A 26,814-nucleotide genomic window follows, 5' to 3' on the forward strand; every position below is an offset into this window, starting at 1 on the left:
AAACCTGCAGCCACAGTACCTCTTTAGGACTGGAGTTGAAGACCCCGGTCAAAACCATAGGTGGCCTCCCAAGGCCCTATTAGCCCCAGTGGCTCTTTGTTGTCATTCCAACCTATTCCCTAATTGGAAACCAGCTGTTGTGGTTAATGAAAAATACTGTTTAATCAGATATTAATCCTTCTGTTTTTGTTATTTTGTTAGTTTGTAATTTGTATTTTTTTGATAGAATAGTGTATCTTAATATCTTATGTTATGATTTTTTACCCAAGATCCTGTGCCAACAAAATTGTTTCTGTGGCTGGAAAATAGAACTGAATTAACTTTTTAGAAGACAGACTGGAAACTCTTGTTTCCTCCAAAGCCAGAATTGTAGATGGCGCTTGATAAAATCGCACAAGTTTTTCTTTCTAATATTATAGAGTAATATAAAGATTTTACATCACTAGCTAAAGCTTCCCCATCCACGGATTATTTCCACTTTGCATCAGATGCTTGCTGGGAATGGCCCCCATTTCTCCTAAACCTTGCCCTGAATAAGGGGTTTGGAAGGATGGATGGATGGATGCATGCCTATCTGCTCTGGTCACTTGATTACATATTCTTGTCCTCTCACTGAAGCACCCACGTCCATTACCAATCTAATGACAGTAGACAATCTTTGAAGCATAAATAAATAAGCTTCCATATAATGAAAAATAAATGTGATCGATAGAGTTCCTTTTTCTGTTTTTATTTTCTGGTTGCCGGGGAAGGCGACAAACTTACCATAGTAAAGTGCACAGTCGGTCTCCTTCTAAAAAGGTTGAATCTCACAACAGTGATTTGCTTTTTGCTTTTTTACTTTCTTAAAAAAACATAGATACACTAGTTTGCACTATGTGTTGTCACAGCACAGTAAACTTTAGGGTGCCAGCCGGGCAATCCTGTTTAATGAAAGGAAAACAAATGTATCATGGCATGCCACAGTAGAAAGAAACGTTGGGCAATCCATCCTCTTTAACAAAAAAAGCACCTGCTACATTTGCTCAGGCATCAATAGCTACTTCCACTTCCAAGAATGAGGTTCCTGGCCGAAGGGACATAGTCTTCTCTGGGCCCCTGGAGCATCGGTCTTCTTGGTGGTTCTTCTCGGTATTGCAAATGGAAAAGTGAGAATAGTGTGTGATGGTGCCTCCTCTTGGTCGGGGGTTCAATTGCTTACCCTTGTTAAGCATTGAAGATGATCCCCAGGTGCACAAGAGTGATAATATTTTTGGCTTGAAAAATGTATGTATTTGGTAAGTTTTAAGGCTTATTCTTTATTGCATTTTATTTGTATCCTGTGAGTTTCAATAGCGAATAACATTAAATATTTAGGACGTTTACCAAAATAGCATTCAGTTTCTTTGTCACTGGATGTTATCTCTAAAATATAGTTGATATTTTAGAATACATGGAGTCCTTGACATCAGTTTGTTTAGCATTTTGTATTTGATCTTGACAGAGTACTCTGTTGAACAGAAAATAGTCATGTTTTGTATCCTGATTCAATGTTGTTATTAGAATCAAAATTATGTTTGGCATTTTTTTCTTTTTTTAAGCTTCTTTCCAATTAAACAAGTGAAGTGTTTAATATATAATGACAACTATAAATTGATTTCATCCATCTTGGTTTATAACACTGTTGAAGGCTTATGTAGTGTGATGATGTTTTAATATGTGTAGCTGTGATTTTTAGTCTCATTATGAGTACAAATTATTTTCACACAGATAAATTCCATTTCACAAGTTCAGATTTTCTTCTTATAAAGGCAAGTACTTTTAGAGAAGTTTAAAATGCCTGTTGCAAGTACCAGTCTCTCATAAGGAGAAATACTTTTTCTACTGGTATCAGTAAATAATATAAGTTTAGATATTGTTGACATTATTGTCTTTGACTTTGCTTGTTTTTTTTCCTTTGCATTTTGTAATCCATAAATTATGCAGGGTATTTATTTCCAAGCTCCTTTACATTTTATAGTATTATACCATTAGCAAGCTTTACTTTTTATTTATGTCAGCAGACACAAGCAAAGTGTAGATGCATATTGTAACATACAAGGGGATATATGCCTCTGGAAGAAGACATATTTAAACTGTTAATTTTAAATTTGATTTATTTCAGGTTCAGCAGAAGGAACCTGATGAGGACATTGCTCATGCCATCAACCAGAAACTTGGGGATACAGCAGGAATTTCATATTCAGAGATTGCCGCCAAGGCTTATGAATGTGGACGCCCTGAACTTGCCATCATGGTACTCAAAACAGAATAAGATTTAAATAAATTAACACATTTAATTGATACCTTTGACTGAGAGCAAATGAAAAAATTATTTTCTTAAACCTTTGAAATCATTTGAATAAGGATTAATCATTGTAGACTTCTCTTCAAATGCTAGTCCTCTTTCTTAGGATATAAATTTCTGTGTATACCATTGCACAATAAATCTTTTCTTCTTAATCAAGGATGTACATTCTGTATTTACTGAGCTGATTGAACAAACGAAATAAGCCTTGTATGAATAAGTGAACATATTTATATATAAATTGCCCTGCAGTTAGGAGACCTGGGTCCTGCGTGGAATTTGCATGTTCTCCCTGTGTTTGCGTGGGTTTCCTCCGGGTGCTCCGGTTTCCTCCCACAGTCCAAAGACATGCAGGTTTGGTGCATTAGCGATTCTAAATTGTCACTAGTGTGTGCTTAGTGTGTGCTTGGTGTGTGGGTTTGTGTGTGTGTGCGCCCTGCCCAGGGTTTGTTTCCTGCCCTTGGCTGGGATTGGCTCCAGCAGACCCCTGTGACCCTGTAGTTAGGATATAGTGGGTTGGATAATGGATAGATGTTCCCTGTGATATATTGACAGCCTGTCTGGGGATTGAACTTGTTTTCATTCTGTGCTGGTTTTGTAGCATTAATTAAAATAAAATGCATTTTAGTCATTTTTATTTTGTGCACAATTTACGTTTTTTGTAAGAATGAAACTGGATAATAGTAAATGCAACATATGTTTAATAACATCATTGCATCTTTTATCATTGGAATTTGATATTCAGATTATTTAATCTTTTGTATTTATGTCCTGTTCACTTCTAATAATATTTAATATGTTGTCATTTCTTCACAGCTTCTTGATTTTGAGCCACAATCTGGGGAACAGGTTCCTTTGTTACTGAAAATGAAGAGAGGTCAGCTGGCTTTGAACAAAGCTATTGAAAGTGGAGACACTGACCTTGGTAAGAGTAATTTAAAAAATAATTTATTTTTAGCTGTATTTTTAGAGGAAGATTATTAATATATAGCTATTACTTTACTAGATCTTTAAATTGCACAAATATTGACTTTATTGTGCATGTTTTCTCCTAATTATATAAAACATGCATTACAGCACATTGCTTGCCTTTGTTTTATTTGGATTATAAGTGGATTTATGTTGCACAAAATTCAGAAGTCACGTAACACACAGTTCTTGTTTAAATATCAAGTCTCCATAATCTTGCACATTGTGCAGTGGGTGGCTTATGTAATTAGTGTTGTGAAGCGTCGTAGCACTAAAATTGCATCACCTATTAAAAATCTGGAAAAATGTGAAAAAACAAAAAAGCCAATAAAATAAAAAGTTGTTACATACATTCTGACAGAGTATACTTCCTAATAAACAGGTTGCAAGTGCATCCATTGGACATTTTCTGTGTAACTGACAAATTACAGGATTTATAAAAAAAATGTATAAAAACAGTAACCTTATGTATTTTATTATTGGTTCACCATTAGTAAATAATTGGGGCAAGAGTCATCAAAACCTCATTAGGTTTTATATGAGTAATGAATAATGTGCTTGCAAAACTCATTTGTAGGTTAACTAATATATTTAAGACAAATATTTCTTTTTTTATATATTTTTATTGATTTTAATTTGAAGCAAATAGCTTTCCATATAATGAAACCAAGCTTAACAAACCAAAATTCAACCCTCACCTAAGAAGAAGAGAGGAGAAACGTCAACCAGAGCAAATCTTTAAAAGAGGTGGGGTGGGATTCTTCCAAATGAGCAAGATAAGTCTATGTGCTAGTATGGAGGTAAAGACAATCAGTTTGTTTGTCCTTCTCTACTTTAAGCCCATCTGGGAGTACACCAAACACAGCTATTCATGGGCTAGGAGTGATTGTAATACCAAAGCTGTCCAATAGGCATTCAAAGATTTTTGTCCAAAATTATGTTAATTTGGCGCACACCCAAAACATGTGGTCTTGTGAGGATAGCGCTAGATTACAATGTTCACAGATTGAATCTTTCCCTTGATACATTTTGGACAATTTTAAACAAGATAAATGTGTTCGATAAAAGATTTTAAGTTGAATGATTGAGTGCTTTGCTGGTATGGATCTACAGTATATTCTATCCTTTTCTGAAATATTAAGTAAAAGGTGTTTGCCCCACCATATCCTGGGATTTTTGAAAGGAAGGGACTTTAAATGTATTTATATATTGTAGAGATGCTATCTTAGTTTACAAGACTGATCAGTATTTCTTCTGCAATAGAAATAGGTCAGAGTTAAGGAAAATTGGGCTGGTTCCATTCAGCAAAGTTTCTAATTTGAAAGTAGTGGAAAAATTGTGTTTATGAGAAGTTAAATTTGAACATTAATTGTTTGTAGGATATAAAGACATTATCTATGTACAAATCTCTTAAGTGTTTTAACTCCGGACATTTTCTAAACATTAAATACTGTGTATGTTTTAGGGGAGAAAAAGGTGGTTCTCATGTAAAGGTGCAAAAGATAAAAGTTTCTCTATCTTCTCTGTCGTACATTAGTTCCATTTTATGAGTGAATAAAGGGCAATTGGATTATTAGTGTATTGATGATAATTTGTATTTACTTGGATACCAAGCAGGGAATATAAAGAAGGAAGGTAAATTTTAATTCCATTGCAGGGCCAGGATTGTGTATTTGTATTGATTTGTGTCGATGTCCCGGTCTTTCTGGCCTATATATTTGCCACCCAGTAATCAAATTGAAAGTTAGGTAGTGTCAATTTTTGGGGTAGAAATAATAAATAAGAAATAGCATTGCACTCTTTCTGCCCCTCCTCCCAATAAACCTAGGATATGATCTTAAATATTCCCAATACAATAAACCTAGAGAATGATTTTAACAGTTCCCATGGAGACCAAGATAACGTATGATAGTACTTTCCCAATACAATAAACCAAGAGTATGATGTGAATAAAAGGAAAACGCACACACACACTGTAAGTAGCTGGTTACTTTGTGGTTGCCAAAATGTACATATATTCAATGGATAAAATTTCAATATAATATTTGAAGTTTAACAAAAAAAAGTGTCCAAAAAGGAAATGAAATGTATAGTTAATGGCAAATGTTTCATTACAAATTGACCAAGTTGCAAGCAGAATCTTCTTTGCCTTGCCCAGGACAGAATATGACTCATGACCATGTTTCAAAAGGGTATCGGGATCAGTCTTCTTAGCTCATTTTCTGCTTTATGCAGTGAGCTAAAAATGTAAAACTGACTTTCAATAACCACTTTCAATTTGGCAGGAAACAAGAGCTTTATCTGATTTCGACTTTGTATAGGCAATGCTTAATTCTGTAGAATGTGGCGTGTTTACCAGCTGTTGAATGGGAGAAATCTAGGCAAATTTAAATGCAGTTATTTTCAGTCTGAGAAGAGACATCAAGTTTTCTTTAGCCTGTAGTTTGTTGAAACAGAGAATCAGGCTTCTTGGTTTTGAGGCATTCTATCCACAATATACGGTAGGCTACTGAGATCTCGGTGTCCGATTTGAAGTCCTCCCCAGTGATTTTAGAAAATAGTTCAGCTATGAATTTTACTTGGTTTGGACTTTTCTTGGTTTTCAGGCAGATCTTTGATTTTGATGTTGTTCCTTTATCTTTATGCGTAGCCAGTTTGTCACAGAGCCCTTGTCATTCTGATTTTGCAGACTTTCATCAGCAGCAGATATAGATTGTTTAACTAGGGATTTTAAATATTTTTGCTTAACATCTAAAAGTTTAATATTAATGATAATAATGATACATTTTATTTATATGGCACCATTTCCATGCTCAAAGCACTTCACAGAATTTCAAAATGAACAACTGGAGAAAAAGTAGAAAAACTTTCAAATTCACTACATTGGCCACAAAATAATATCAGTATAAAACACTAAATAAAGATAAATACAGAAAACACAAAGTTTTGATTTTGTATAGCAGGGAATAAATCAGAATAAACAGAAAAATTAGAGAGGTAAACTGAAAGTGTCAGAATGTGAAGGTTAGTTAAATTCCTTCCTGATCAAATGAGTTTTAAGTTGTTTTTTAAAAGAAGGAATTGAGTCAGCTGATGTAATTAATTTATATCCAAAATATCTTTATTTTGCCAAAAATTAAAGCCAGAAGAAATGAACAAGATATAAATAAACATATTGCCATTTAAAAGACATAGAATCTTTGAAAATATGTGTATACTATATAGACTATACACTAAAAAAGGAAACAAGCTTGACAATAAAAAAATAATATTCAAAGAACTATTTTTTCCCAATTTCCCCATTGAACAAAAGCAAGTAAGCCTAATCAAACTTTAATATTGCCTTTCAAAGTATCTGTATGAAGATGAAAAAAAATTTACAAGGACAAACCAAAAAAAATGTCCATCTCCATTGACTGAATCCTTTGCTCAGCAGGGGTTATTAAACCAAGCCCTACAATACTTACAGCCTAATAAAGAAAGCTTTCACACTTGTCACACTACTTGCTTTTCAAAATCCTGTTTCTACAGAAATCAGTATTGGTGGACTGTTTTGTAATAAGGTATTATAAGGAAAAACATTATTATTTGTATGAAACAAAACATCTTCCATACCATTGCTTTCTAATCTTTAACATACACAGCATTTCCGCATACATGGATCAAAAAATGTAAATATAATGCTTATAATTACCTACTAATAACTTTATTTATACTAAAAGTTTTCTCCTAATTTTTTAAAAGCTCTGTGATGCCCTAAGTATGTGCATATTTGCTTAATGGTTAATCCGGGGTGACTTTTTTTCATTATCTTATGTGTTTAAAGTAGAACAACCAGTCTCTGGTACTCTGTTTTTATCGGCTTCTTCAATAATTGCAGTGGTGGTGGAATCGTCTCCTTTCAAAGTCCAAAGACATGATCTTGTATAAAAGGAGTTTTCAGGTTGGGGGAGGATTGGAGTCTGGGGAGTGGGGTTATGTGTTGTGAAAAGTGCTGGTATGCATACATTTACTGCCGGTACTCTTAAGGCAAAAAAGGAAAAATAGGTATGCCATCTTACTTATGGCAATGATTACCTTAGACTGTGGAGTTAATCTTTATGCTGCATTCATGCATAAATCACAACAAAAATTATTTTCTGTTGGCAGCACTCTGTCCGGACAACGTCATCATTTTCATTTGTTTATATTACTTTATTTTCCTAGTTTTTCATATCTCTGAATTATTGTGAGTAGCCAGTTGTTTAATGTTTTTAAAATGCATACATGAGCTTCCTGCAGAATGTGTGTCTGCTGATGCACATAACCACACATGATTTTAAACTGGCTGTTTTAAAAATCAATAGTTTTTAGTTTGGACAAGAATAAAAACATAATATTGTGTCATGTTGTGCCGTATACAAAATAAAATAACACAACATATAAATTTTAACAACAAAAGTAGCCAAAGTCTTACTGCCATCTGATTGTGCTGTGTGTTATTATTATTATAGCATGCATTTTCTGCTGTGTTTATATAAATTCAATCATTGAAACAACAAAACATCAGTTTTAGGACATGTAAGCTATATGCTAATTAATTGTATGTGAACATTCCAATTTAGCTATATCAAGTTGAAGCCTGAGTGGATAAAGAATGCTTGTTTTTTATCTAGCCACCTCTTTGTTTTGTTTGTCTTATGGATGTAACTATTAGCATTGGTCGTTGTCTTTGTTTTCTTTTTCCATCTCCACAGTTAAACTGGCATATGTAGCATTGTATCAGAACTTTTGCAGGAAGTAACAAAGGTGGTTTCCTGTTGTGCTAAATCACAGTAAAAATGATTCAGGAAATTTCTATTGATTGACATATTTCTACCGGTGTACTGTACTCTAGTGCTCTTGTCACCATTTTTAAGCAGGTATAATTGATACGGTTTTATCATTTGTGTTTGCTATTTGGATGAAAATGGAGATTAATACTAGCAATCGTCATCTGTAAAACTTACTTGTATATTGGCCAGTTAATTATGGTTTGAACATTGGCATTGTCCATGTTTAACCCTTAATTAGAGATTTAAAAAACACCAAAAATAAAATGTGGTAATATTGAAATGTAAATTTCATTATTTCTTAATTGTGTTTGAAAATTTAATACATTAGTAGTGTATTCAGAAATTATATTAGTAAATTATTTATATAAACCAAAATGTTAGGGAAAGGTGTCATTAACGGCATCATCCGGTGAAATGAGCAGGAGCCATCTTCCCATTCACCCTTATTGATTCTTATTAGGTCATAAACACTGCTGAGGTCCAGTTTCATAAAACATGGCATTATAGATCTGGTCTAAAAGGGATGAAATTAGAGGGCGGGAACCATCATTCCTAATAATTTAAAGAAACCCTTTAGAATGTTCTAATAAACCTATTGGCTAAATTCTCTGGATGTAATTTTACATGGCTTTATTTTCAGGTTTAAAGAGAGAAAAATGCCATTCTTTAGGTAAAAGAGCCCTGCTTAACAGATCAACAACAGAATCAAAGGGTTCAGTGATATATCAACAATAAAAAACTTTCCTTAGAAAAAACATTTTTTAAATTTGAATACTAAGCAGATGATGAAGAATGAAATACAAGTATTTCTTATTTGCATTTCTCCAGTACAGTCAAGACAGTTGTTTTCATCTGGATTGTTATTCTCAAGTATTCCAGTTTAACCAAGTGTATTTCAGTATGACCTGCATGGAGGAGGAAATCATAATCCAAAAGCAAGATGAATTAATCATATTCTCACTTTCAGATGAACTATATGTTGTTTCTTTTATATATGGCCCCTTCAATGGTCTGGATTTCTGCTGTGTTTTGTTGACAATGATGGGAAATTATATTTTTATACTAAAAAAATATTAACTAATATGGCTTTATAAAGAATTTGGGTCCCCTGAAGGCTTTGTATTGAAAAACAATAGCTCTTTTCCCTGTTCCACTAGAATCGTCATATTGTTATTTTTATAATGGCTGTTAGATTATATTTTCTTTACCATGCAGTTTTCTCATTTGCTTTCAGACAGATTTGTTCCAAGTTTTAATGCTAACTGCTTCCTCCTACAAATCTCCCACATCACGACTAGTTTTTTTCTCTTATCTGGCAGACCATTTCTAAAAGCTGTTATCAAGGTATCATTATTATACTGTACCACCAAGAGGTATTTTAAATTTATTATGTATTCCCTAAAGAGCTTCTGTTTCAGATTTAGCAGCCTATTAGTGGTCACTGTCTTTATCATTGGCATATTAAACATTTCACAAAACTCCAGCAAAAAAATTCCTTCATTTTCACAGTACAAATTGGTGATACCAAAAATAGCAGAATGAGTCCCAAGGCTGCCATAAGAGGAAGAAGGCTATAAAAGCTAATTTTTTATTTTTCTGGAAATGAGCTTGGCTATAAATTAAAAATAGCCTGCACTGGCAAAATTGCAGCAGAGTGAAGCAAGTGCTGTTTTTGTACCAATTGTAATAGTTATAGATCCCTTAACCATAGTATTTTTTGGAAGATTTAACTACAAATTATTTTTGATTAATGTGAAATTCTGATTTTCTAGTTGTGCTTTCACTGGTATTCAAAATGTCAATTAAAGAAAGATATTACACAATTCTTTTGCATTACATTGTTTTCTGCATATGTATAGATTGCAAGATTAGTTTTAAATTTCTTTATGAAGTATTTTTGTAATGTTGGCAGTGAAGTTTATGCAACCATCTAGATAATTATTGGGTGCATTCTGATAAGTTCAGAGGTTGCCTTCTTGTAAGATCATTTACTGACCAGCAGGGGGATTCCAATCACTAAAATAAGCTATTATTAAACATGTATATATTAAAATAATTGTATAATTCAGTGAAAAATGGTATATTGCCTAGATCAAATGTTTTCATGAGCATACTAACCGTGGATTTTCACAATTTGTTCTGTTATTCAGTTTACACAGTTGTGATGTATCTGAAGAATGAAATGAACCGCAGAGATTTCTTTCTTACTCTACGCAAACATCCAGTTGCACTTAGCTTGTATAGACAGGTATGATTATAATTAAAACTAACAGTAATTAAGTGCATTTCTTCTAAGTGGGTCATTAAAGCAACTGAAATTGTATTTTATTCATAAATTAAATGTAGACTTAACCACTATAGTTTTTTTGTGTTAAAATTACCCTTTTTGCATTTAGAATATATTTGCTTACAGTGCATTCTCTTCTGAATATTTTTATTTCACTTTACCAACAGTAAATAAAGATTGAACTTTTTTTTTACATTTTATTAATTTTATTAGAATCAAACAACAATCTATACAAGCAAGTCAAGTTTAACAAATCTAGGTTTGAAACTAATCAACCCCCACCCATGAGAAAGAGAGCCAGGCCAGCAGAGCAAAACTTTAACAATAGTAAATAAATAAATTAATACAAATAAATAGAATAAAAAAGAGAGGAGATTGTTAAAAGTATTATACTGTATATGCCTTTGGTTGTATGGAGCCTGCACTTAATGATGTTCTAGTCATTATACTAGTGTAATATATTGACTCTGTGGTTAGGACTTGACACATCATACTTAGCTGAAGTGATGTTTTAAAATACTCACAAAATCTATGACAAAGTATATCCACCAAAGTGTAAAGTGTTTGAGGAAATAAAATCACAGCTTACTAACCAACATGAATTTTGTTAATTACAAAGAACTATGTTATTTTCATTAAATTATCTCAGATTAGTTTCATGGGAAAAGAAAGAAACAGAAGCTATATACGTTTATGGAGGTAGAAGAACAGATCTAGTCGTACGCCACAGATTTCTTTACAGTGATTAAATAATAATTTCTGCAATTTGTGATAATAAGCAAGGTTTAAGCACCTCTTTGTTTTAGAGTTTTCCTATGAATTTGCATGGGTTTCTGCCAGGAGATCTATTTTATTTCCGCATATCCCACATTGCCCTTGTGATGGCCTGGCATGCCAGTTCCTTCCTTGCCCAGGGTTCTTAGAGGTTAAGTACTGGGAAAACAGTTAACAAATGGTACATAGCCCATGCTATCATCTTTTAACAAAGTGGGGATCTCTGACGATTCCTTTATTTCATAACCTCTTTTGAGAGCCTACACTACACGGCTTCATTCATCATGGCAGGAAACTCATCCTTAGAATAATGTTTTCCTTTGTAGTTTAGGTAGGAGTGATGCTTAATAACCAGAAGTGGGTTAATCAAATGTATTGGTTATGAGGGAGATGGAGTGAACAGCCATATTATTTAGTGTGTTTGGGAAATACTGCTTGTTTGCTTGACACAGTTTGACTTTTACTTCCATTTGAAGTGGTTGCAGCCCTAAGGTCAAATAGTGACCATTAGTACTTTTTGAGGATCCTAATCTCATCAATGTCAACATGACATTCATTATCCCTGAAAGGGAAACTCAGTTTGTCTTATAATTAACAATTGAATGACATAAAATATTTTGACAAAATGAAGAGAGTACACAGTAAAACAGAAGAAAAATTCTCTAAGTGCAATGAGCATTACAGTCCACTTGGCATATCCAGATCTGAGTGGTGAATTGTTATTTGATGTATATGCTAGTCATATATTGTCCATGGTGAACACCTTGCTGGAGTACAATACTTATTGCTCTTATGTGTACCTGTTTCTAGATTATCTTGGCCAATATGTTAGTGATTAGCCTTTGTACTTGCTGATCTTGAATTGATATTTCATTTCTACTTCCAAATTCCACCAGCCAGTTATGGTTTAATTTAAACAATTCTACTGAAATTGTGGGCGAGCTGGTTTATTTATACACTTCATAAAATGACATATGTGTGCTTCTGTATATGCAATGTACCTTTCTTTAACTAAATTAGTTATATTTATTTTACCTTATCAGCCAAGATATCACTGCAAAGTATTGACTATATTGTATTAAAAATATTTTAAAGAATAATGGGGCCTTTCTATTTACACCTAGTAAACATCATTTTTAGCATAATTTAATTTTCCTGCTGTGTTATGCATTAAAATTAAAACTAATTTTACTGTTTTTATACTTTGATAATCCAAAAGTGATAGCACACCTTTGCAAATGTTATAAAGAATTAGACAGATTAATGACCAGGGAAAATGGTGATCTGATATTTATTTTCAATTTTGTATCAGTTTTGCAAACACCAAGAGCAGGACACGCTTAAAGACCTCTATAATCAGGAAGATGACCATCAAGAGCTGGCCAACTTTTATGTGCAAGAGAGCTACCAGGAAGCAGTGAGTAAGCTATATGATACTGATTATTTCCTATTGCAGCTTTTAGAGGATTTGTTTAAACACACAAATATGATTGTTTGTTCAGTTCCTTTTTTCCAAATTAAATCACTTTCATTGTCATGCCCAGTGTGATGATAAAGTAATTACAAATACAGCACAGACAAAAAGAAAAACAACATAAAAACACAACATATTGCTGAAACATAATTTTGTATATATATACTGTGGCCGACGGTCGGCGCCCCTTATATGTGTTCAGGGGGAGCGGCCATGGACTATTCAATATCTCTCCCTGAACGCTAGATGGCAACCCCCCTAGTGCCCCTTTTATAGTCCACCCGGAAGTGCTCCAGGTGGTTGACTTTTGAGTTCCGGCTGCACTTCGGGGTGTAGCAAGTATACTGCCCATACGGGCTCAGGAGTCCCAGCTGCAGCACCCCCTGGCGGCGCCTGCGGGACCCAACAGGGCTCCACGAAACTCTAATTAACTCCAATGCGGCACCGCTCCAACCCAGGGGGGCAGCCATCTATCGACCAGCCAATTCATTCGCTCTTTGGTGTGTTTTGTTTTTTTGCTGTATAGCTTTCTCCTACTGTGTTGTTATTTTTTAAGTGTTCTTTTTTGTGGTCTTTGTAGTTCCAAAAACAACTACCCAATGGCAGAAAATGTTGAGGATAATTTTAATAACTTTGTTTGAAGTGTTTTTCTATGCCTGTCTTCTTAAGACTTAAATATTTTACAGTTTTAGTTTTTAACATCTGTATTAAATAGAATAAATGCCTCAGAAAGGCAAGTCCCTGCTTTTAAACACCGGAATAGAAGATTTATTGTACATAATTTCACTTTCATCAAGACCAAATACTGTACATTAACTTCCATATTTTTGTCACAAACACTCATACTGCTATTTACAACAGAATTCCACAGTGCACAATTTCTTTAATTTTTTTTTTGTTGAAGCCAAAGACTTACATTTGCATTTTTATGTTTTATTTAGGTCATGATGAGATGTCAGTGACAAGGTGTTGATCTTAATACCTCTAGCTTGTTGACCATAGCATGTCACTTGATCTAATTATGTTAAAAAATACCTGTTATAGTGTATAAATACAGTTGCATAAAAGTTCATATTTAAGCCTAACTCCATTATGGTTTTAAAGTCTTGTTTTTTGTTATTGCCAGAAGGTTGAAGTTCGTGTAGCGGAATTGCAGAAAGCTGTGGATGAGTACAGTAAAGCAAGGAATGAGTTTGCAGCCAAGGTGAGAATTAAAATTGTTGTCATTTTTTATTTTTGTTAGTCTAGAGTAGTGATTTGAAATATTTCCATGGCTGTTGCAAGATTCCTGTTCATGTTTTGACTTTGATCAACATAAGCTTTAATATCAAACTAAGACTAAAATTCCAAAATTATAATTAGGAATCATAAAAATGTATTGGTGAAGACAAAGTCTCACACCTAAGAGGATGGGTTGTGATAGAGAGCAATTATGCATTCACTATACCAATCTGTAGTGGTGGAGAAGGAGCTGAGTCAGAAGGCTAAGCTGTTGATTTAGAATTCAATCTATGTCCCTACCTTCAACTATGTCATGAGCTTTGGGTAATAACTAAAAAAATGAGATTGTGGGGAGAAGCAGTCAAAAATAGCTTTTTCCACAGGATGGTTTGGCTCTTCCTTAAAGACAGAATGAGAAGCATAGTCATCCAGGAGAGACACTGACCCTCTGCATTAAGAGGAGTCCATTGATGTAGTTTGGGCATCTGACATCTCCCTGGGAAGGCCCAGGGCTTGCTGGGAGGATTATATCGGCCAGATGGCCTGGGAATGCTTTGGAATCCCACAGTATACAGTAAGTTGATAAATGTGGCTGCAGAAAAGAACATATGGGTCTCACTGCTAAGACTGTTGCCCCTGCGACCCAGCTTTGGATAAGTGGTGGCAGAGGAATGAATGAATAAATTATGTGTAACAAAGTTCTACTTAATATTAGTATCAACGACTTTATGAATGTTGTTAGTTGTAAACTAAATAACAAAAGATTTCATGTTGAGTAGTCAGATATCAGATTAAGTAGCCCCGTAATACAACATGTTGTCCTTGTGCCTACCACTTTCTACAGTCGTGCATTTCTGAAAAGACTGGTTTAGTGTTCTGCAGTATGGACTTGTGAACATGTAGAGTTTTGAAAATGCAGACTAATTGCCTACTGATAGGTTCTTGCTTGTGACGTGGCCCTGCCCTGATTGGATCATACTCATTACAACATCTTATTCCCTGACTGGTCATCCTTCAAGGAAGAAAACCATTTTCCAATATAGCAGACACAGAGGAGTTAGTTGCCTTTCATGACGCTCGTTACTAACCTATATGCATCTGAATTGCTTTATATAGTTTGATTGCTGCATAAATACACAAAAGGCAAAAATTTACTGGTTGCTGCATTTTTGTGATAAATGCTGAGGCCGGTATTGTAACCATCCCTTGAAGAAGGACACTTCCTCTGCCTTCCCCTGCCCCCCAAGGCACACATGTCCAGTGTAGGTGAATGACTATGTCATATGCATTTTTGGTCGTTTAAGTACAGGTAGAGATACTTCCATAAAGAATGTGAAAATGATGGTTTGGTCAGAGATCATTTTCATTTAGTAACACTTTTTAAATGAAGACATAGTAGTGTGGATGGAGCATTACTCTGGCACTACAAAGTGCGCAAGAAATTAAGTATTAGAGAATGTTTTCAGCTTGGATATTCATATCCAAAATAGTGAAATTGTGTTACATATCAGCATCACACAGAAAGGTCAATTTTGTGACCCATGTTCACATAGTCACTGTCTGTTAAAGACTGTTGAGGCTTCAATGCAGCCACTTTCCTCTGAACACTAACTTGACTTATACCACGTGTTGCTCAAGGCCTCCTCCTGCAGAGTCACACAAAAAATGTAATGTAAGTACAAATGTAAAATGTAAGTGCCTGGAAATTAGAAGCTGCAATGTCTACCAAATGAGCTCCATTCCGGGAGTTTAATTTGTTTTTATTTATTTTGTTTAAGTTATTATTATTCTCACAGTATCCAGTTAATTAGGTCTATGATTTTTTTTCCTTCTTTATATATAAAATAACTCTTGTGCCATTAATCATAGACAGTCTGTCTAATACATTTTAGGAAGCTAGAAAAGAAAAAAAAAGGGTGTACCTAAGAAAATTTTCAGAGACATACCTTTGTTGTACAAATACTGTTAACACCAATTTGTGACGTTACGCAAAGCAATCCAGCATCTGCCTCTGTGTGCAATTTATTAGAATATACCTAGTTTGTGCAAGAAGTAAGTGTCCCTTCAGCACATTATTTGTGGTTCTGCTAATTCATTATGCTATATTTTTAAGGATTAGAAAAGAAAAGAGAATATTTTGTAGTTTATCTGTGAAATGAGTTATCCTTTTTAAAACCAAATGTTTAAACTAGGTATCAAAATATGTTTATAAGATATATTCTTATGTTCCTTATTCAGGCCACAGAAGAACAAATTAAGCTGTTAAAGTTTCAGCGCAAACTCCAAGATGAGACTGACAAGCCTTATGTAGATCGTTCTCTCCACGACACTGTGTACAGTCTTCTGCTAGAAGGCAGTCACAGGCATGCTGAGCAGCTTTATAAAGATTTCAAAATTCCAGACAAAAGGTAAGTATGTTTCATTTACCATAATAGGAGCAACATACTTCTGTTTATTGTTTGTTATAGATTATTCCAAAATAGTCTAAAAGCATAAGAAATCTAAGATAGTCTAAAAGCATAAGAAATCTAAACCACTTTCAAATGCTTTTTAGCTCCTTTTATGTAGGTATATTTTGCAGTTACCAAACAGATGTAAGGAATTATACGTCTTTACATAATACCTTAAAGTTACACAGGGAGGTTATTTTTGGGGATGATATAACGGAACACTTGAGTTATTCCAGGCATGTGCTACTTGCTTAAAATATCAATTTTCACAATTGATTTGCTTAGTCAGTGTTTCAGAAAAGAAAAGACTAATTGAAAATCAACATTACAAAGCAGGATGGTACTCCATACACACTCAGTTGAATGATATGTTTGGATTTTTGTTGTAAACCAGAGTTTTGTGACATGAAAATACACAATCTGATCTGGCTAGGAGCATTTTTTTTGTATTTGAAGTTAATATATAAATGAATTATATATTTTATTTAAGTGATATACTCTGCTGTTCTGAGTTCAAAACTTTTCTGGAAAATTTTTATTTTTAGCGTTTTTTTAATGACAGCTGTAGGAAGATTGTGTACTCCAGTGATTAAAATATTGAGTCTGAATTTGAAAAAAAAATCACAGGTTCTGTAATAATCTGACTGCTTTTCTTTACAAATGTACTGTTTATGTTTTGTTGTTCCTTTACTTCCACTATTATCACTACATAGCTAATAAAATGAGGTAATTTGAGTAGAACTTGCTGCATTGCAGAAGATGAATTATAAAAAAGTTAAAAAAATCATTATAGTAAATTTTGATTTTCATTATATTGTAATGTCTGATCTGTACTTTTTAGGTACTGGTGGTTGAAGATCTCTGCTCTCGCTGAGAAAAATGATTGGGAGGAGTTAGAAAAATTCTCCAAGAGTAAAAAGTCTCCCATTGGTTACCTGGTATGAACATATCAACCTTTTCAAAATGGAATTGAACATTTTAGTAGCATTTTCCAGTTTGATTTTTTCATTGCAGTTTTAAAAAGATTTATCACAAACATCGCTTTATTTATTGTCTCTCTATGATATTAAAAATGTTTTCCGCCATGTCCGTGTTATTCAGCCTTAACCACTCTTGATAATGAACATCGGAAAAAAAAGAAAATGAACAAAAAAGAGCTGCATATAATAAAAATCAAGAACAAAGAGAATCGTCCAATTATCGAGAAAGAGAAAAATATCCCGAACAATTTACAAACAAAAATGCAAAAAAGCAACATTTGTAGAATGTATGTTAGATTATAAAGTAATTCAAAATATTGTTTTTGATGAGGATTTAAAATTTACATTTTTATTTACTTTTAATTACGATTTACTTTTTTACTTTTACTTTTTACATTGGCTTTTTAATACATTTTATTATTCATTGGTATTTAAAATAGAAAGTTATAGTAAAAGACTCAAGTAACTGATTTTCTGTCTATAATAACAACTAAGGACCAAGCCGTTGTCTTACTGCCCCCTGTATACTCTTCTGTATACCAATTCTTTAAATACAATCGCTTTCTGTAATGGAGGAGCGCCTCAACGCCCTTCAAGGGGCTCAGCTGTGAGACAGCGGAAGCACAGCACCCGCCTCTGTATATGTCTCTCTCTCTCTCTCTCTCTCTCTCTCTCTCTCTCTCTCTCTCTCTCTCTCTCTCTCTCTCTCTCTCTCTCTCTCTCTATATATATATATATATATATATATATATATATATATATATACACATACTGTATAATATGTAAACTGTATCACAGACCTTCTCTTCAATGCCATTAATAGACACTTGGACTTGAACCCAGCGTATTCAGGCTTTAAAAGAACATCCAAATAATACAAAAAATACTTTATGACCAACAACTTCTGAACCCCACCTATATATATATATATATATATATATATATATATATATATATATACTGTATATATACTGTATATTTGTTTTTCTTGGTTTACATTGCAACATGTGCATGAGGAAGTGTTTAAAAGGGAAAAGAAATACCCAGCAAACTGAAAATATCGATAAAGTTTGGTGCAGGCACATTTTTTTTTTTTTTAACCCCCCAAGCTTCTCTGTTTAGTGTTGGCATATTTTACTTCTGCTCTGTGTGTTGACATCACATAAACCAGAGGTTTTGTGACTAACCTGTGCTATCAAAGTGAGTAGGTGATTCTTTTGGTGTTTAGCCTACTCTGTATTGTTGGATTGCAGACACAGATTCTGGTTTCAGCTGATATTCTGTTAACTTGTAATGGATAAAATGCAATCTATTTCACAAACATTTTTAACTACAGATCAGTTTTGCTTGTCTGAAGATTTTTTTTTCTTTTGTTAATAGTAAGTGTGCAGGTAAACATTGTAGCCTCCTACCCTGTAATGGCCCGCTAATTTATTAAAACTTGAAATTAAAACATAATATTCTAAAACCCACTTGTAATGCATTCAAACTTTCAACTCAGTCATTTAGATAAAATGGCTACTGCCCGCTTCATTTGTGTGCCTTTTGTGCTAGTTGGTATTGGATTTAAAATACAAATCTCATACCACAGCTTATTTCAGATTCTTGAAATCATAACTCTAAGAACATCATAAACTCCAAATTTCGGATATATCATTCATCTATGTGTTTCTCAAAACACTTGAGCATGTATTATTCAGTGGTCACCTGACAGAGCACATTAAATCAAAGCAGTTCTCTGAAAATATTAAATACTATACTTGATTACATGACACTCTAATCGCAAAAAGGATACAGCTTGCAATTACTGGTTTGTGATGTAATATTCACATATCACAGCAAAGTCACAGATCAATCAATCAATCAATCAACATTTATTTATATAGCACATATTCATACAAAAAAAAATGTAGCTCAAAGTGCTTTACAAAATGAATAGAGTAATAGAAGACACAATAAAAGATAAACATAAGTCAACATTAATTAACATAGAATAAGAGTAAGGTCCGATGGCCAGGGTGGACAGAAAAAACAAAAAAAAACTCCAAAAGCTGGAGAAAAAATAAAATCTGTAGGGTTCCAGACCAAGAGACCGCCCAGTCCCCTCTGGGCATTCTACCTAACATAAATCATCATATTTTCATGGAAGGACCTGATGATGATGGTCACGTAGACTTCTGGCTTTCAGTCCATCATTGTTGGAGCATCATGATGCTTTGAGTAGGTGGTGGTGGCGCAGGCCGCCACCACAAAGAAACCGGAAAAAGAAACAGAAGAGAGAGTAGGGGTCAGTACGGATTTTAGAGCCACCATGAATAGTTATTATGAAGAATTGAACATACAGAGTATCAGGATTATGTTAAAGTGAAGTTATAAAAAGGCCATGTTAAAGTAATGTGTTTTCAGCAGTGTTTTAAAGTGCTCTACTGTATTTGCCTGGCGAATTCCTATCGGCAGGCTATTCCAGATTTTAGGTGCATAGCAGCAGAAGGCCGCCTCACCACTTCTTTTAAGTTTAGCTTTTGGAATTATAAGGAGACACTCATTTGAAGATCTAAGGTTACGATTTGGAATATAACGTGTCAGGCATTCCGATATATAAGATGGAGCGAGATTATTTAAGGCTTTATAAACCATAAGCAGTATTTTAAAGTCAATCCTGAATGACACAGGCAACCAGTGTAGTGACATCAAAACTGGAGAAATGTGTTCGGATTTTCTTTTCCCAGTTAGGATTCTAGCAGCTGCATTCTGCACTCGTTGCAAATGATTTATGTCTTTTTGGGTAGTCCTGAGAGGAGTGCGTTACAGTAATCTAGTCTACTGAAAACAAAAGCGTGAATTAATTTCTCAGCATCTTTCAATGATATAAGAGGTCTAACTTTAGCTATGTTTCTTAAATGAAAAATGCTGTCCTAGTGGTCTGATGAATATGCGATTTAAAATTCAGATTACAGTCAACGGTTACCCCTAAATTTTTTACTTCCGTCTTAACTACTAATCCTAGTGCATTAAGTTTATTTCTGATAACCTCGCTGAATCCATTATTGCCAATTACCAAAATTTCAGTTTTCTCTTTATTTAGTTTGAGAAAATTACTATTCATCCATTCAGAAATACCAGTAAGACATTGTGTTAGTGTATCGAAAGAGTCGGAGTCATCAGGTGCTATAGATAAGTACAGCTGTGTGTCATCAGCATAGCTGTGGTAGCTCACATTGTAACCTGAGATAATCTGACCTAACGGAAGCATATAGATTGAGAATAACAGCGGACCCAGGATAGAGCCTTGTGGAACACCATATCGGATATCATGTGTCTTTGAGATTTGATTACCACAACTCACAAAGAATTTTCTCCCTGCCAGGTAGGATTCAAACCAATTTAAGACCCTGCCAGAGAGGCCCACCCATTGACTAAGGCGATTTCTAAGAATATTATGATCAATGGTGTCAAATGCAGCACTCAGATCTAAGAGGATGAGAACAGATAACTGGCCTCTGTCTGCATTTACCCGCAAGTCATTTACTACTTTAACAAGTGCAGTTTCTGTACTGTGATTTGTTCTGAAGCCTGACTGAAAAGTATCAAGAATAGCATGTTTATTTAGGTGGTCATTTAACTGCATAATGACTGCCTTCTCTAAAATAACACTGGCATTGGCATGTGCTGTTTAAGGATGGTGCCACCTGAGGACCGGTAATGATTATGTTTCTGAAAATGAAGACTCTTCTCTACGTTTCCCTCTTGTGCAGCTGAGCCTTCTGCTTTTTTTTCTATCCCAGTTAGATCAAGTGTGCCTTCTTCTCTTAATAAAATACACTGAGAACAGGTTTGGGTACCAACTGCGCCAAGGCTTTTACTTCCAATAAAAAAAGATAGCCATTTCAGACCAAAAAAAAAGTGGCTTCAGTCAGCCTTACACAAATAAAATTATGTTGGAGCTCTGTGTTTATCTGCCATCAGCCAGGTCAGTTTGAGACGCCATCTTGCATGAACGACTCAATGTTATGCCACCGGAAGGGGCTGAACCTTCTCGGGGCATTGTAGACAGGGGTAGATATTGTTGAGCAGCTTTTTGGCGTTGCAGGGAAAAAAAAAGATACTGTTAGCGACAATGGCCCCTTTTGTCTCAAGGTGGATCTGCTTACGTTTCCAGAGCCCTGAAGGAGGCCCCCAGATGCACATGCATGAGAACAGTAATGGGTCCCATTTTATGAATCTTTAGTTTTTTGGCAATCCATCTCAAAGAATAATTGTCATTTCATAAAACGACAGACTGATGTGTTCATTGAGAATGCCAGTATCTTGCAACCCAATGAAATACAATTTACTTATTTTATCGAGTTTATAACAGGGTCCAAGTGGCTTCTCTATCAACCAATTAGCATGTAAAAATGATTAATTAAATGATAAGTTTAGTATTTTTCAAGTCGCAAGTTATTACTTCACAATTGTGGTGTATGTATTAAGTTTACCACATGAAATAGCAATCTAAAGTGAAGCATATTTTATATATTTAAAAAATTAAGAGCCTGCTTTTGTGTCTTATAATGGAGGTGAAGGGTACAGGAGTGTCATTATAAAGAAAAGCCTTAAAACTTACAAAACACATCCATTTTTCAAGCCAAAATGTTATTGAGTATTGTCCATCCATCCATTTTCCAACCCGCTGAATCCAAACACAGGGTCACGGGGGTCTGCTGGAGCCAATCCCAGCCAACACAGGGCACAAGGCAGGAACCAATCCTGGGCAGGGTGCCAAACCGCAGGACACACACACACGCACCAAGCACACACTAAGGCCAATTTAGAATCGCCAATCCACCTAACCTGCATGTCTTTGGACTGTGGGGGGAAACCAGAGCACCCAGAGGAAATCCACGCAGACTCGGGGAAACGAACCCAGGTCTCCTAACTGTGAGGCAGCAGTGCTACCACTGCGCCATCGTGCCGCCCTATTGAGTATTGTGAATAATAAATTACAAATCATTTCAAGCTGTGTCAGCCATTGGCAGCATTAATTAATCTCTTGGCTATATTTTTAAATCAATTTAATAGTTCCTTGGCAGAAAAAATGACCAATTTTTATCATGAATATGGAAAATGTCTAAGCAATTCCACACTTTTTGAACACTAGTGTTTGTGTGTATATATATATATATATATATATATATATATATATATATATATATATATATATATATATATATATATATATATATATATATATATATGTACGTTTCTCATTAAAAAATGTAATAATCCAATTGTAGGATTATAAACATAAATTAAGTTAATTTAAATATTGCTGACTGGTAATAATAATACATTTATAAGTCAATAACATTTCTAAGTTATTTGGAAATGTAGAATCTATATTCTACATTTGAGGCAAGTTTTAATTTGACAGAGATATTTTTTGGTATTGAAACTGGTAATGGAAAGAAGACAGGAGGAAGGAAAAGAGAATGACAGGAATTGGGGCTTAATGATCTTTAGACCAGACCAGCAAAGCAAACCAACACCTTTACTGTTTTTAAATTATTATTTAATTTTGCTGATTGCTTTGCATTTCATTCTGAGATATTTCATGTATATTTGAGAAATACATAAAACATGCACAGTCTGAATAAAGTTTTAATATTTAATGGAATTTTTTTATTTAATTGCCATTTAGAAAAATATCAGATTCCATAAATTACGTAAACCAAGGCTATTCAAAATTAAAGTGCAGATTTCAAAAATCTGTGTTCGAACAGAGCCCTAGGAAATCCACATCATGGACAAGCATTGAACTTGGAATTCCTCAAACAATGGTATGGCATGTTCTTAGACGGTGTCTGCATATGAAACAAGTTGCAGTTTGTGCAGGATTTGCATCCTGACGACCATGAGAAATGGTTTGAATTTTGCACCACAATTCTGGAGGATATCGAAGAGGACAATTTTCTCGAACGACTAATTTTTTGTTTTTGTCAACTTTCCATCTCTCTGGTAAGGTTAATCGCCCCAATGTTGGAATTTGGGGGTATGAAAATCCTTGCATAGTCGTCGAACATGAAAGAGACTCACCAAAGGTAAATGGGGTTTGTGCCATTTCTGTAAGCAAAGTTTATAGACCTTTCTTTTTTGCGGAGCAAACTGTGACTTGATTTTTATACCTAGACATGCTACAATACTGGTTGTTTTCCCAACTTCAAGAAGATTCGAATGACTTAATTTTCATGAAAGATGGCACCCCGCCTCATTTCCACTTGGATTTACGGCGTTACGTGAACACCATTCCAGGACGATGGATTGGAAGAGGTAGCCAACAAGATCTTGCTCATCTTCTATGGCCTCCCAGGTCTCTAGACCTTTCCCCCTGCCATTTTTTTTTTCTGTGGGGAGGAACATTAAAGAAAGAGTGTTTGTTCCACCTATGCCCGATAATCTTCAAGATTTATGACATCAAATTGAGGAAGCTGTGAATTCAGTAACTAGGGACCAGTTGACTCGTGTGTGGCAAGAAATTGTCTACCATTTTGATGTTTGTACCATTTTGATGTTTGTCACGCGACACATGGTGCTCATGTTGAGTGCATGCAACCTCAAGGACCATAGGACCAAACTTTGAACTTTCCTCCATCCAGTGATCTGCAGAATATGTTTCTTTCTTATATAGTTTATTTGAAATCTGCTCTTTCATTTTGAATAGCCCTGTATTTATAGCTAGGGTGCTGTTTGTGTCCCTGAAACAGAGCAGAGTTAGTTTTGTGATGTGAATCCCACTTGTGTTTCCTCTTACTACTGGAAAGGCTGCCTTTTCCCTTAATATATGATGGCACCATATTTTTATCTAAAATACGAATAAGCTCTTCCTAAGAAATATGTATTTTTTGGGGTGTTTGTACATGGCTTCTGCTGCCTTTGTGTTAGAAGCATAGGTGACAGATTGTGTTATTATACACATTGCCTTGATTGTACTGTATGAACATTGCATTTTGTTTTTTGTTTCAGGCTTTTGTGGAAGTCTGTGTAAAGCACCAAAACAAATATGAAGCTAAGAAATATGTGTCCAAGGTGACTCCTGAACTGAAAGTTAAGGCCCACCTATTAGTTGGGTGAGTTTCCATATCTGAACAATTTAATTAATTTAAAAAATTCAAAAGTATAGCAGAAAATTACTTTTTTGAATTAAAACTGAATGTGAGAAATCTCATATTTTACAGTTTGTAAAGTGGTAAAGGTAACTCAGTGTCTTGAGATAAGAACCTTTCTATTGTGAATCTTGCAAAACATCAGGAATATCTGGAAATAGAATTTTAATTGTATATACAAAATGTACAGTTCCCTCCACTCCACAATTATTGGCACCTCTGTTTGCCAGTAAAACAGTATTGTGTCACAAAAGCCAAAGAGAATTTAGGATTTTACATATTTTTAATTACACTTTTACAATAATAAGCATATCAGTTGAGCATAACAGTGTGCATCCTTAGTTTGGCTTACTTAAACATAACAAGATTCTGTAATTATTTTGTTTCGCTAAGATGCTTGAATCAATGACCATTGCAATGTCAAATCTGGAGACTAATACACTACTGTCATGCCACGTGGTGACAACTCCGCAGCTTTTTCTAACAGGTTCTGACTTAAGCAGTATGTGTAGTGATTCTTTAAGCACATTGGTATGGGAGTTTTTGCATATTAAAGTTTTATTCTGTATAATGTTAGAATTCTGCTTTATTTTGTTGTATCTATTTAGACTACCTACTGTCTTGTAAAATCACATACTTTTTGTATTGTGTGTGCTTGGTACAGAGCACCATCTGTGTTACCATATGAAGAAGCAATTACGCCTGGTAAAGGATGGGGGGTTAAAACAGCAACAGTAGTTGCTCTCTCTCTCTGTAACAGCATGCAAAGAAACAAAAAGAAAAATAAATAAATAAAAATCTGTAGAAGCCTCACTGCAAGAGTTAAAAAGATCCCCATATCAAAAATACCTGGCTATCGAGCCCCCAAGCAACTGACCAGCAGGTAGCCACTTATTGATTTTAGAACCAGAGGCCCCATTGATCCAGAATCCAGACTTTCTTAAGAAGAACACAGTTATAGAAATAAGAATCCCAGATATTAGAAGATAGAGGCCTGGGGGATGTCCAGCGAGGGGCTATTGCAAGGAGAATAGCCTTCTCTGTATAGAGGTGAGAGTTGGATCAGGGAAATTAGAATTAGTGTGACATGTGGCAAAAAAGGACAAACTGTAGGGAGTATCAAGGAAAAGGAGTCAGAAATGAGGGACTGGTACAAAGTTGTGTGGTACCAAACTATATGGAGAAAAGCAACAAGGACATTTCTAGAGCAAAAGTGGTAATAGGGGTCATTTTTCAGTGCTATAGAGTAATGTTTGTGAAGTGTAAGATGTAATAAAAGATAATATAGTAAAAGATCATGTCTTAAAGACTGGCCTTAGCTGAAGATAAAAGAAGGGGATGCAGGGAAACCTGGACTCTAAGCCACTGGACTGTCATGTCCCTAAGCAATCAAAAATGTCTCCAAATGTGGCAGTACTATAACAAGACCAGGACATGCAGGAACTTCATTGTGAAAGTCGGGCGTTTAAGAGTGCCAGCCCAGCCTGGTTCAACTTGACATTATATCCTGACATCGTAGGAAATTACAGGACCAAAGTCAAGGGGATGTGATTTCAACTTTAAGGAGACAAAGGAACAAAAATAAAAAGGTGCCCAAGTAAAATATAACAACAAGCTCGAGGCTGGTGTGCTAGCAGGAAGGATAGTCTAACTCTGGATTGGAAATAGCATGAATGCCCAATGACATAATCATACACCCCAACACCCAAAGTCCTGTCACATACTAAAGCAGAACACTTGAGAGCACTGCTGAGTCTGATAATTCTTTCTTTTTTGATGTCTCTTAGGGAAGTGGAGCAAGCAGCAGATATCGCAATTGAAAGAAAGAATGAGAACGACTTAAACCTGGTTCTGTCCCGCTGCAACCAAAGCACTGACCGGTCCTTAGTGGAACGCCTTAACAAAGCACGGTCAGGTGCCAACAAGAAGTAACTAGAACTGCACTCTGAATGTTGAGTACTTCCTGCTGGGACACTAATACCAGTTGCTTCCTCTGCAAGGTTTACTACACAACTGTGATGAAGGGCATTAGAAAGTTGCCAAGAGCAGGTTTATTATCCTGGAGGTTCTGACTGAAAGGTGCTGAGGCAGGTAGGACGCTGAAGTCTCCACAATCTGCGTTATCCTGTACAGGTGCCATGAAAAGTAGTCAAAGTGCTGACTAAAAGAATGAGAATAAAATCTGCTTTAAATTATTCAATATTTGGTATGGTGTATCTCTTCTGTTGTATCTTTTGAATTCAAGTTCGGGAATTGCTTTCACATGATTTGATTTTGAATTGAGGAAGCTCTACTGTTGAATGATTCAGAACATCAAAATTGTTACCTTTAAGCTAAGACGAGGGTGTTATGGATTCTTAAAAACAGACCATAGTGG

At 34.9% G+C, this 26,814-nt stretch overlaps 1 protein-coding gene across 2 annotated transcripts in view; it reads left to right on the forward strand.

Moving 5' to 3' along the window:
* vps16 (vacuolar protein sorting 16 homolog) overlaps positions 1-26,639 on the forward strand; it is a 100,895-nt gene extending 74,256 nt beyond the window's left edge. For both annotated transcript variants that reach the window (XM_039755871.1, XM_039755872.1), the window contains exons 16-24: positions 2,144-2,275; positions 3,143-3,251; positions 10,260-10,357; positions 12,483-12,587; positions 13,771-13,848; positions 16,104-16,273; positions 17,157-17,253; positions 24,298-24,401; positions 26,225-26,639. In XM_039755871.1, coding sequence (XP_039611805.1) covers positions 2,144-2,275; positions 3,143-3,251; positions 10,260-10,357; positions 12,483-12,587; positions 13,771-13,848; positions 16,104-16,273; positions 17,157-17,253; positions 24,298-24,401; positions 26,225-26,369 — 1,038 coding nt within the window. In that variant the 3' untranslated portion in view covers positions 26,370-26,639. The remainder of the gene's footprint in view (positions 1-2,143; positions 2,276-3,142; positions 3,252-10,259; positions 10,358-12,482; positions 12,588-13,770; positions 13,849-16,103; positions 16,274-17,156; positions 17,254-24,297; positions 24,402-26,224) is intronic.
* Positions 26,640-26,814: the final 175 nt, after the last annotated feature.

The sequence above is a fragment of the Polypterus senegalus genome, chromosome 6, assembly GCF_016835505.1.
Source record: "Polypterus senegalus isolate Bchr_013 chromosome 6, ASM1683550v1, whole genome shotgun sequence".
NCBI classification, from domain to species: Eukaryota; Metazoa; Chordata; class Cladistia; order Polypteriformes; family Polypteridae; genus Polypterus; species Polypterus senegalus.